General features: G+C 34.8%; 2 protein-coding genes across 2 annotated transcripts; both read left to right on the forward strand.

The window, feature by feature from the left end:
* The first annotated feature begins 5,260 nt into the window (after positions 1-5,260).
* LOC125189548 (dehydration-responsive element-binding protein 1E-like) lies at positions 5,261-5,557 on the forward strand. Its single transcript, XM_048086815.1, has one exon. The coding sequence runs from the start codon at positions 5,261-5,263 to the stop codon at positions 5,555-5,557; it is 297 nt and encodes a 98-aa protein (XP_047942772.1).
* A 3,358-nt stretch (positions 5,558-8,915) lies between these two features.
* On the forward strand, positions 8,916-11,494 carry LOC125191080 (beta-amyrin 28-monooxygenase-like). The gene is made up of 3 exons (XM_048088541.1): positions 8,916-9,899; positions 10,802-10,989; positions 11,073-11,494. Exons 1-3 carry the CDS (start codon positions 8,951-8,953, stop codon positions 11,370-11,372), a joined length of 1,437 nt encoding a protein of 478 aa, XP_047944498.1. The 5' UTR covers positions 8,916-8,950; the 3' UTR covers positions 11,373-11,494.
* The last annotated feature ends 715 nt before the right edge of the window (positions 11,495-12,209 follow it).

Here is a 12,209-nt window from a genome sequence, read left to right on the forward strand (position 1 = left end):
GAAAATATCTTATTTGGGTGAGTTTGGGAAATACCAAACAAAATGCAAAGTTCATGATATTATATACCAATTTCAAAGTTCATGGGAAATACCAAATTTTTGGCAAAGTTCATGGTTTTAGAGACCAATTTCCCTAAAATCAATATAAAAAGTGGATCTCATATTTCACAAACTTTCAACCCACTATTCTTTACATTTTTTAAAAACTCGTGCTCACACCAAATGTGACTCTTATTGGGGGACAGAGGTAGTACAACTCAAGTACCGTTAGACATAGTGAATATTTTTTATTGTATTTCTCTCTCCGTCCCACCATAAGCGACTAGTATTTTTTTTGGGACGTCACACCTAAAATGAAATATTTCTTTTCTTTTTTTACAAAATATAACACAATACTTTCTCTTACTTATTCTCTCTTCACTCCTCTATTTTATTCTCTCTCCTATTTTTATTTTTTCACTTATCTATTTTATTCTCTCTCCTATTTTTATTTTTTCACTTAGACTCTCTAAACATCAAAAGAAAATGATTGTTTGACGTTATGGCATTACCATAATGGAGGATAAATAGTAAATCTGCATTATATTTTATTTTAACTAAATTTATATTTTGTAAAGGTACCTTTTTGCCCCTACAGTGAAAAATCGAAAATTTGTATACGGTAGTCGTATTAATATTTGGGGCTATAACTTTGGGCCATAATTTATTTGTTATTGGGCTTTGTAATATATTTAATTTTAGTCATATAATAAAGACCTAAATGCTAAAGCAATTCAAGCCCAACTCAATTTCAATTTTGAAAATTTATATTTTTTCCACGCCGAGTCATGAGTGTTATCAATTCTAAGCACCGACTTCATCCTCATTAACTTAAAGAAAATGCATTTTCATGGTGGAATATTGATTAACTTAGGTTTCTATATGCCCAACTTATGGTGGGAATGGTGAAATGATTTCTGATTCATGTCGTAAATGTTCTGCAAAGGCAGTATTCTTAGAGTTGCAGAAGAGGGTAATGCAGGACCAAAAGAGTATGTGATACACTGTTATTCGCCGGAGCGGTCGCCGGATTCCAAGCAGAATAACCCATGCCATGCCACAATCAGAAAATTAGTCCACGTAAAAGCAGATTCGATTAATGGTAGTGGAACTATTTAAAAGTGTTTCAGAACTTCTCTACAAAGCTAGTTTTTCTACATTTTATTGGACCATTATTTGTCCAATAGCTTTTGCCTTTTGATCAACCAATAGAAAGTTTCCTGCCTAAATGACACTCTTGTAAATTTTCACACAACTCTCCCTTTATATTAGTATATATTAGTATAGATGACGTCGCGTTCGAGTGTGGTGACCTTCATGAACCCCTCCACATTGATCTTCCCTAATCTCTTGATGTAGATAGGTCATCCCCTCGTATCTATATATGTCGTGGTAATCGTGGGGTAATATCACTTCACTTCGCAAATCTACTTATAAGCGAACTCCTCCTGAACATACATAATCACTTTATATCCTACATGATACAACAAAAAACTGTTTTGTAGAATATCATAAATTGGATTTGGAAAATTTCAAGGTGAATTTACCTTGTCGATGGCGACGTTAGTGAGATTTTGACTCCAACCAAGTGTCTCAGGCATCATTCCTCATCAATTTTTACACTGACATTATCATTGTATGTATCCTTAATTTATATTGTTCATTCTCGAATAATTAATCACTCATTATCCATTTCTCTTGGTTCTATATTGTTCATGTCCAATTGTTTCCGTCGACGTTTATATATATTAAAAATATACAACAATTGTTAATAGTGGTTTGAACCCTCCAATATTAAAATCTTAAGTCCGCTACTAGTTGAATCCAACTAATAGAATGATGCAAGTGCTCGTTTACAAAAAGAAGATTTGTGTGAAAGAAAATTCTTGATTTATAGGAGTATTCATAGGATCTTTTTTAATCTGACGGTTACCTATCTAATTGTGTTTTAGAATAGATTAAATTTTGTGAATTAATGAATTTTTAAAAATTATCTTAAGAGATTCTTCAATAAAATCCTACGAGTGGATCAGTACGGTATACCGTACCGAGAACGTCATACCGCATACCTTACCGAAAACTGCGGTATGACAAAATATCATACTGATACAATACCGAAGTTTCGGTGTACCGCATAGCGGTATATACTGAAAATTCGGTATCGTTAATTTTTGATACCGTTACCTTACGGTTATTGCGGTATACTGAATTATGGTACTATATATTGTAGTACCATTATGCAAAAAAAAAAAATCTCTTTTATACACAAAATATTTAAAAGTAGGATTTTTGGAGATTTTTTTTTTTTAATTCTATTTTATATTATATAAATATATTAAAGATAATATAATATATACTCCCTCCGTCTGCGAATAGGAGTCCCGGTTGAGTTGGGTGCGGGTTTTAAGAAAAGTTTGAGTGTAATAATTGAAGTGTGTGATAGTGGAATGTGGGACCCATTTATATTATTATTTGCTTTATTCTTGGGAATAATGGAATCTAACAGAGAGAGTGAGAAATTGCAATCAAAGTTTTTTTTTTTTAAATTAAAATTAGTTGCAGCTTCTAAATTACGGGAACAGTGGGGTCATTTTTTATACTCTCAAGATAAAATGTCTAACCGGGACTCCTAATGGCGGACGGATGAAAATGGCCAACCGGGACTCCTATTCGCGGACGGAGGGAGTATAATATTTCAACATGTACCAATTTTTCGGCATGCACCGAGGATTCTATACGATTCTACGTTATATACAAAGTATTCCGTATACCACGGTATACTACGGTATAGGAAAATTGATACCGTTATCGTACCGAAAGATTTCAGTACGGTATCATACTATATCGAAAATTGCGTTATACCAAAAAACCGATATTTTCGGTATTTTTTCAATACGATAAGTGCGGTATTTCGATATTTTGGTATTTTTATCTAGCCCTATATGATCCATATATAGATCATAGATCAGTAGGCCATGCTTAAAGCTTGATACGATGGAATGAATATTTTACTCAATCATTAATTCCATCATACTACTACGCAAGTCAATAAAATGAAACTAGGAAATGCATTCCATTTTATCATGCTTGCATGATATTAGTATCTAGCTTAATTAAATCGTATCGGAAGATTAAGCTTGTCAGATTTAATAATTATTAGTAATAATGAGTTTTACCATAATACTGCATGTTTCAGTAAATATCCCAATAAAATGTACTGCATGTTTTTGTATGGTGTCAATAAATATATCACTATCAAGTACATATATACATTAATACATACATGGCTAGCCTAGCCAATTAATGGAGTATTATATAGTTCATAGTTTTCGAAATTGTGTGTCGCAAATGTTAGGTATTTAGCACGTTAAAATGATCAGCTACTATTAAATGTGTGCTGATTAGTTTGTTATGAATTATTGTGAATGTCATTTTCACATGTTTATGGTCCATCAATTATAAATTTCCTAAAACTAGAACCTTATATTTTTAAAACGAGGTAATATTGCTTTCGAGATCAAAATTTGAACATATTTTTAAATTTAGAGCATCCTATGTTTTATAACCTAATAAATGCAATATTGTTCACAAATCTAAATTTTTCAAATTTTCGGCACCACTTGAAACGGTGTCTTCACAATCTGAAGTTTGATTGGATTGATTAAGTAATTATTAGAAATAATTATAAGTATTATTTAAAATTATTAATCCATTTACGGGCATGATATTATTCTTTTTATTTGTCTTCACGAAGAAATTACGTTGCATGCACATCCGATCACATCATGGATTTTTTTTATATGCGAACTACATCTTATAATATATGAATCGAGATTGAATATGAATAATTGATACGAGTTTTGGATTGTCACAATCGAAATATGAGATCACATTGCATATTTAACTCGAGGTGAAATTTGAGTGTTATTAGAATGAGTAAACTATAAAATTAGCCCCTATGTATGACTGAGCGAATGTTGGAGGTACCCATATTCCAAAAATTGCATTAGACCTCTACAGATGGGTATAATTTCATTTGAAGTCCATTTTCACTGTTTACGGTCTTCCATGCCCTCTCACCCTCCTTTTTTTTTTCCGAACTGCCACTAAGAGCATTTCGGTCTTTCCAAAGGAAAAATGGGTGACTGCATTATTTCTAAGCATTTTTCTCACTTTTGTTGTTACTTTTGGACAATCTTTTGTTACTCTACTCTACTCTGTTTCTTTGGATATTTTAGCATTATATTTTGGGAAGTGTATTGAAGAAATATTATGTTGCTTGCCTTTATCCATACAAGATTGTCAATTTAAATATTAAAAGTAAACACTATTAATATATTTTTATTTAAATGTACATAAATATGAATTATAAAAATATGGTAAAATAAACTATTAAAATACTAAATTTTATATAAACATAATACGAATAAATTATAAATACTAGAAATTATAATACACATATTTTCGACATACCAATATGTTTTGATAAGTGTGAAATAATGGAAAGCTGAAATGCATTTGGAGTGACATTTTGTAAAAAAAAGAGTAAAGGCCAAAACTGGTCCTGAACATATGACCATTTTACGATTTTGATCCTAAATTTTGTCGTTTGAATTTTTTAGTCCTGCACATTTCAAATTGGATCACAATTGATCCTCCGTTTACAAAGATTTAACTCAATTTTGACCAATTTAAGCATTTTAATTATTTAATAATCAAAATTATTTTCTGTTAAAAATGAATTGAATTTGGTGACAGGAGGGTAAATCCAAGTCCAACGACGGTGTAACGCCAACGCCGCCGAGCACGCCTTCTGGAGTCCTCAAGCGGAACACTTCCGAGAAGTGGCGGCCGCCTGTTGGTACGGCGGGAAGCGTGGGCAGCCCTACCCCCAAATCCGACGCTATAAAGGTGAAACTCCATAACCAAGCACAATTTGTTCATGCCGATGAGGTATCTACTCCCAATTCGGCTAAGCAACAGAAATCAGATAACGATCAGGATTTCCTTGCTACCAGGGTCAGGCTGAGGAGTGTCAACAACAAAGAAAAACTAAATAATTGAACCCAATAGTTTAGGAATTAGTAGGATTTTTTTTTCCCTTTTGATTCAGTGTTTTTTGTTTCTTGTAATTTCAATTCCTTTTTGCTGAATTCCAAATTGCGATTGAAGCACCGTAAAAAAATGGAAATTGTACCTTTTTTTGGTGTGTAACTGAATTATGAAATGTGAATGTGAAAAATCGCATCGGGGCTCCGCCGCCTGCCTTAACTTCGCCAACTCTGTCTCGCGCCTTCGCGTCCCCTTGTCGAAAGACGCCAAGGACCTCAGGAAGGTCGCCGCAGCCACCGCTGAGGCGTTCCGCCTGAGGGAGGGTTGTGCGGGGAAGGGCGCAGCGGAGTTCTCGGGGGTGTGCGAGGTGTCGGGAGTGGCGGGGCTGGCGGAGGCGGTTCTTATGTCGCCGCCGCCGTTGTTGGGGTGGCGATTCAGCTGGGATGAGGTGGAGAGAGATGCTTAGGAGTAATAAATTAGAATAATAATTAATGATATAATTAGTGAGTTAAAAATTATAATTAAGAGCTTTAATCGGTCAAAATTGAGTTAAATCCTTTGACCGTTATAAAATTAACGGAATTGTAAATGGAGGACCAATTGTGATCCGATTTGAAATGTGCAGGACCAAAAAATCCAAAATATAAAGTTTAGGACCAAAATCATAAAATGACAATATGTTCAGGACCAGTTTTGACCTTTACTCTGAAAAAAAATGTGGGTGGAGGCATGAAAGTCCATAAACAGTAAAAAAAAAGGACTTCAAATGATATTATATCCATATGTAAAAGCATTTGGTGCATTTTTTTGAAACATAAATATCTCCAGCGTTCAATTAGCCATATATACATGGGCTAATTTTGTAGTTCACTCTATTAGAATTGGTGAGGGGCGTATTATTAAATTTGATTTTACCTACTTTATTTCTTATAAAATCTCCAAATTTCTAAATAAAATCTCTCAAACGGAAGGAGTATAAATTTATAAAAGTCAAACGAAATCCTTGTTTCATATTCTCACATGTAGGGGTGGGAATACGAATATCGGGTATTGGATTTACCCGTACCCGACCTGATATCCGCCGGATTTGGATACCCAATATCCAATTTTATGGGATTGAGTGTGGGATTGGGTATTGAAATATAAGATAAATCGGGTATTGGATAATCCGAATGGGTATCGGGTATTACCCGAATATCCAATTTATTATTTAAAGCATATTTTAAATTAGGTTTAGCCATTGTGCATTAAATATAATCTTATACTTTAAAATAAAAGTGATCCATTTTTTTTAGTTTTATACTACAAAATAAATGAAACATTAAAGATATTAGTCAATTTAGATATTTCTATATTTCTATTAATATATAAAATTTATTTTTTTTATTAATTATTAACACATGTAAAGAGTCGGGTATTTGGATACCCGATACGTCGGATATGGATACCCGGGGCGGGTATTGGAGTACCCGAAAATATATCGGGGCGGGTTTTGGATAGACATTTTGATGATTTTCGGGTTTGGATACCCGGTTTTTTCGGGTCGAGTATCCACAGATACCCGTATTCCCACCCCAACTCACATGTAGTATAAATTTATACGAAAAAAATCAAATATGTAAGTATCTCAATGTACTTTCAATATGTAAGCATTTCGGTGATTTATGATTGTTCAGCTTCAATAGATGGACCAGAAATGAACATGAAGTACAAATATACCCCCGTCAACTACTCCCCCGCCAACTCTGGTAGTCTGGTTTACAAAATAGTACTCCCTCCGTCCCAGAGAAGTTGACATACTTTCCTTTTTAGTTTGTCCCACAATAGATATCACATTTCCCTTTTTTGGAAAAAGTTTTCTCTCACATGAATATAAAAATTATATTTTCTCTCTTCATTTAACACACAAAATAAAACCTCCTAAAATCCCGTGCCATTTTCAAAGTATGTCATCTTCTCTGGGAAGGAGGGAGTATTAAGGATTGTTTTGTCTTTTACCCTCCACGTAGGGTCTTGACAAGATTCAAAACACCAGGCAGTTCCCAAAATGGTTAGGCGTACATTACCTAATATTAATACTTCAACATAACTATATACAGTGGTATTATATTTCATTTATTTTGTTAGAATATGATTTATTGTTGTGTAGAAATACAATACATTGTTATGCAAAAATGGTTTATTGTTGTGCTGGAATATACTTAATGATATTTCTATTTTATATTTTACAGTTATATTGTGGAAACTTGTTAGTTTCTAACCTGCTTGTATTTTTTCATTCACTAATATAATGTGTACTTGAAAATTATAAAAACAAATTAACATTTCCACATTGAAGTAAAGTGACTTGACTTCCAAATATATAGTGAAATTATGAATTTAAGGTTTTCACACGATGAATCTTAAAAGTAGTGAGATGTTTGTTCACACCATGTCCAGGGAGTTTCGTGACCACTTCTAAATTCAAGTGCTGAAAAATGTGGTGCTCACAGCTCACATAAATATATACAACTAGCTATATAATATTTCTTGATTACCCTCCCAATTTTTAAGACCGCCAATGAGGGAACTTTAATAATATAGTGCCCTGCCATTCAATTTAATTATTAAAATTAAAAATTGTAGAGCAACCCCATTTGATAGTATCATTTTCATATTAGCACATCTTAACTGTCAGTTTTGTCACACCCCAAACCGCGGACCAAAAATGTCAAAATAATCTTACCACAATATTTTCTATCTTTTGTTCTAGTACTTTAAAAGATGTATTATTGGAGTATATATTTAGAAATGCATGTAGTGTAATATAAAATCAAGGCGAGGTAAAAATCTGTAGTTTAGTTTTCTATAAAAAGGTTCGGTAGTTTGATTTTATTCCATTTATTTATTGTCAAGTTGAGTTACAGATTACTACTTTATTGTTTGCGTAAAATGCATAACATTGATTTTATTTTTTTAAATGAATAACAAGGTTCAATTTATAGGACATCTACTTATAAAGAATGTCTTTTATCGATTGAATGTCGTAGACTCGTAGTAGAGACAAAAAACAAACAGACTAAAAGTTACATAGCCGGATATAACCATAGTATATATAAATAATGTAGTGTAGCTACTAGCTAGACTATAGCATCTTCGAGTGAGAGAAATACTAGTAAATGGAACTATTATAAAAAAGAGAATCACGCAGAACCAAGTGTGCTGATTAAGTAATGATCACGTTGGTTAATCTAAATAAAAACTACTCCCTGGTAGTCCGTTTGACTCAACTCGGATTTTACTAATAGTGGAAAAAGTGATTTGAAAAAAATTAGTAAAATATGAGTTTTATTTTTATAATTATATGGAGTAATAATCTGTATGTGATAAGTTAGTAAAATTTGTGGTTTATTACCAAAAGTAGTACTCCCTCTATCTCATCTTAAGTGGAACATTTCTTTTTTAGTATGAGATTTTATATAGTGTTGTTTTGTGAGTTAAGTGGAGAGACGATAAAGTAATAGTGAAAAAAAATAGAGAGAATGATATTTTTATTTTAAAAAATGTGTTGTGTAGAGTGGAACATTCCAAAATGAAAAATGTGTCAATTAGGATGGTACGAAACGAGTGAAAAGTAAGGGTGTTGATTAATAAAAAGATGAAAAAAATAGTGTTAATTAATTGGGGACGTGGAGGGAATACTATTAATTACTACTAGTAAATCGCAACCGATGTGTACAAGTTAAATAAAATAGAAAATAAAGTAAAAAAAAAAATAGAAGAGTGGATCTTGGCATTTCTCTTCATGTGTGCCTATAAATGTGCTCCATCTCCTACACACAAAGCTCACACACAAACAGCATTTCCATTTTGTGCAAAGATGGAACTCTCCTACGTCTCCCTCCTCTCCGCCTTCGTGGTGGCCGTCTCCCTGTCCCTCCACTTCCTCTTCTTCAAGCCGCACAAGCCCGCCGGCCTCCCCCCGGGCCGCACCGGCTGGCCCGTCGTCGGCGAGAGCCTCGAGTTCCTCTCCACCGGCTGGAAGGGCCACCCGGAGAAGTTCATCTTCGACCGCATCGCCCGCTACTCCTCCTCCGTCTTCCGCACCCACCTCCTCGGCGAACGCGCCGCCGTCTTCTGCGGCGCCGCCGGCAACAAGTTCCTCTTCTCCAACGAGAACAAGCTCGTCCGCGCGTGGTGGCCCGCCTCCGTCGACAAGGTGTTCCCGTCGTCGTCGCAGTCGTCGTCGTCCCAGGAGGAGGCCATCAAGATGCGGAGGATGCTCCCCACCTTCTTCAAGCCGGAGGCCCTGCAGCGCTACGTGGGGGTCATGGACCACATCGCGCAGCGCCACTTCGCCTCCGGCTGGGAGGGGAAGGACGAGGTCCTCGTCTTCCCCCTCTCCAAGCACTACACCTTCTGGGTGGCGTGCCGCCTATTTGTCAGCGTGGAGGACCCCGCCCACGTGGACAGGTTCGCGGCGCCGTTTGGCGAGCTGGCGTCCGGGCTGATCTCGGTGCCCGTGGATCTGCCCGGGACGCCGTTTAATAAGGCGATCAAGGCGTCCAATTTTATAAGGAAGGAGCTGCTGGAGATCATAAAGCGGAGGAAGGTTGATCTCTCCGAGGGGAAGGCCTCGCCCACGCAGGATATCTTGTCGCATATGCTTCTCACTAGTGATGAGAGTGGCAAATTTATGCATGAGTTGGATATTGCTGACAAGATATTGGGGTTGCTCATTGGTGGCCATGACACTGCTAGCTCTGCATGCGCCTTCGTTGTGAAATATCTGGCTGAGCTGCCTCAGATTTACCAAGGAGTCTATAAGGGTATCTATATTTTCTCCGTCTCTTTTACTCTAACTTATCAATCTTAATCTTCATCTCAATTCATTTGACGCCAAACTAATACACCATCCTTACATAAAAAATATTTCTATTTCCGAAAAGCACAGATTTTAATGAGAAATTGATAAAAAAAAAATAAGAGTGAAAGTAAGAAATAGTAGATAAAGTAAAAGAGACGGAATAAAAACATGAGAAAAGTATGATAGAAAGGATAAAAAGTAGGTAAAATACGAGAAATAAATTTTTCATTTTTAGAAATAAGACTATTGAGAGTGAAAATATAAATCTACAAATGGTGATTAATGATCTGAAAATTTGTTACTATCTCCGTTCCTAATAATTTGTCATCACTCGCGAGTTTTAAGAAATGTAATAGAAACTGAGAATATAGGTTTGCTTTAATATATTAGTTGTATAATAAATTGTGAGTGGAAATAGTTAGTAGAATGCGGGGTCCACTACTGAAAATAGTATAAGTGAAAGTTAAATAAATTTTTGGAGATAAATAAAAGTAGAAATAAGTAACAAATTTTCGCCCGACGAGAAAGTAATAATTTGTCAACAAAATATATATTTCGTCATGTCAAGAGTAGCCAGGCGCATTATTTGTTACTTTTTCTTATTAAGGAAGCGGCCGGCTTCTGATTCGTCAACTAGACCTTTTTTTAATTTATTTATATAATAAGGTGATTTTAGAAATATAGATGTGTACATATTATAACACATGATACTTGTATGATGTTACAATACAACTAAAAAGAGTAACTCCATAAAGAGTAATTTAATTGGTATTTACATGAAATTAAAAAAAAATCTTAAAATCTAAAAATAATTGGATGGCGAGATTGATATATTTGGGGATATTTACATATGATATGGTTCAGAACAAATGGAAATTGCGAATTCGAAGAAGGAAGGAGAATTGCTGAATTGGGAAGATATCCAAAAAATGAAATATTCATGGAATGTAGCATGTGAAGTTTTAAGACTTGCACCACCTCTTCAGGGAGCTTTCAGAGAAGCCCTGTCTGATTTCATGTATAACGGTTTCACTATCCCCAAGGGTTGGAAGGTAATTACATATATATAGTAGTATAAATGATAAATAAATACTCTTTTATTATTATTTACTAACTAATTATATTACTGTTACAGATATATTGGAGTGCAAACTCAACCCACATAAACCCAGACTGCTTCCCTGAGCCTAAGAAATTTGACCCATCTCGATTCGAGGGCACAGGGCCAGCGCCATACACTTTCGTCCCATTCGGTGGAGGGCCTAGGATGTGCCCCGGGAAAGAGTACGCCCGCCTGGAGATCCTGGTGTTCATGCATCACCTCGTCAAAAGATTTAGGTGGGAGAAAATTATTCCCGATGAGAAGATTGTCGTAAATCCGATGCCCATTCCAGCCAAGGGATTGCCGGTTCGTCTCTACCCACACAAAGCTTGAATCTTCTTAGCCTGTAACAAAAAGCCTAGCTACTCCTTAATTAAATTGTCTTGTACTGTAATTGTGTGCCAAGAATCAAACCTTCTTCAAATGTTTAATAAACAAAATGATTTCTTTTTATATCTCAGCTGGTGCACAACTAATTTCTGATCAGAATAAAATATTTAATTCAAAAAACAACCTTAAATAGATTTATTTTTTAAGTATAAATATGATAATTTCGTATCCAATTTTCTGAAATTCAACTTTTTGATTGGATTGAATAGTTATCCAAAAGAAAATGAAGAAAGACGTGCGGTGACGAGGCCTATCGCCAACTTGTATTAAATAAATCATGTAAAGCTTACAATTGTTGGGAGTTTAAAATTATTTAATGTTGAAACAAACATAACACTGTGTGCATCATCAATTCAGCCCTCCATGTTTGAAAGTGAAGATCCAACCTCACGTGGATTTGCCTTGATCAATATCATCACCAATATTTCTCACTGACATTTAAAATTAAATAAATAGATTGATTAAGGGTTGATAAACTTAAAACCACAAGAAGAAATAAAATAAAATTGATGCTTGAAATATTCCAAAAATGGCAATTTCAGATGTGGACACAGTTACAAAACTAAAAGTCATAGTAAACATCGAAATGGTGCAAACATATCGTCCAAAGCGAAAATGAGACACAATTGCTATTTGGGAAAGTTGCCCATGTTATGTTTCATCTGTATTAGCCTCTTTTTTCAAGAGATATTCATTGCAAATATGTATCGTGCAAAATTATTTTCTAAAATAGAATATAGCATTATGATTTATATCCCAGGCTCAACGATGTATTTCAGC

The sequence above is a fragment of the Salvia hispanica genome, chromosome 5 (genome assembly GCF_023119035.1).
Source record: "Salvia hispanica cultivar TCC Black 2014 chromosome 5, UniMelb_Shisp_WGS_1.0, whole genome shotgun sequence".
Lineage (NCBI taxonomy): Eukaryota > Viridiplantae > Streptophyta > Magnoliopsida > Lamiales > Lamiaceae > Salvia > Salvia hispanica.

Coding starts and splice junctions, on each gene's coding strand:
- LOC125189548 (XM_048086815.1), top strand. CDS start 5,261: ATGAAATGTGAATGTGAAAAATCGCATCGGGGCTCCGCCGCCTGCCTT.
- LOC125191080 (XM_048088541.1), top strand. CDS start 8,951: ATGGAACTCTCCTACGTCTCCCTCCTCTCCGCCTTCGTGGTGGCCGTC. Junction 9,900..10,801: donor TTACCAAGGAGTCTATAAGG/GTATCTATATTT, acceptor GATATGGTTCAG/AACAAATGGAAATTGCGAAT. Junction 10,990..11,072: donor CTATCCCCAAGGGTTGGAAG/GTAATTACATAT, acceptor TTACTGTTACAG/ATATATTGGAGTGCAAACTC.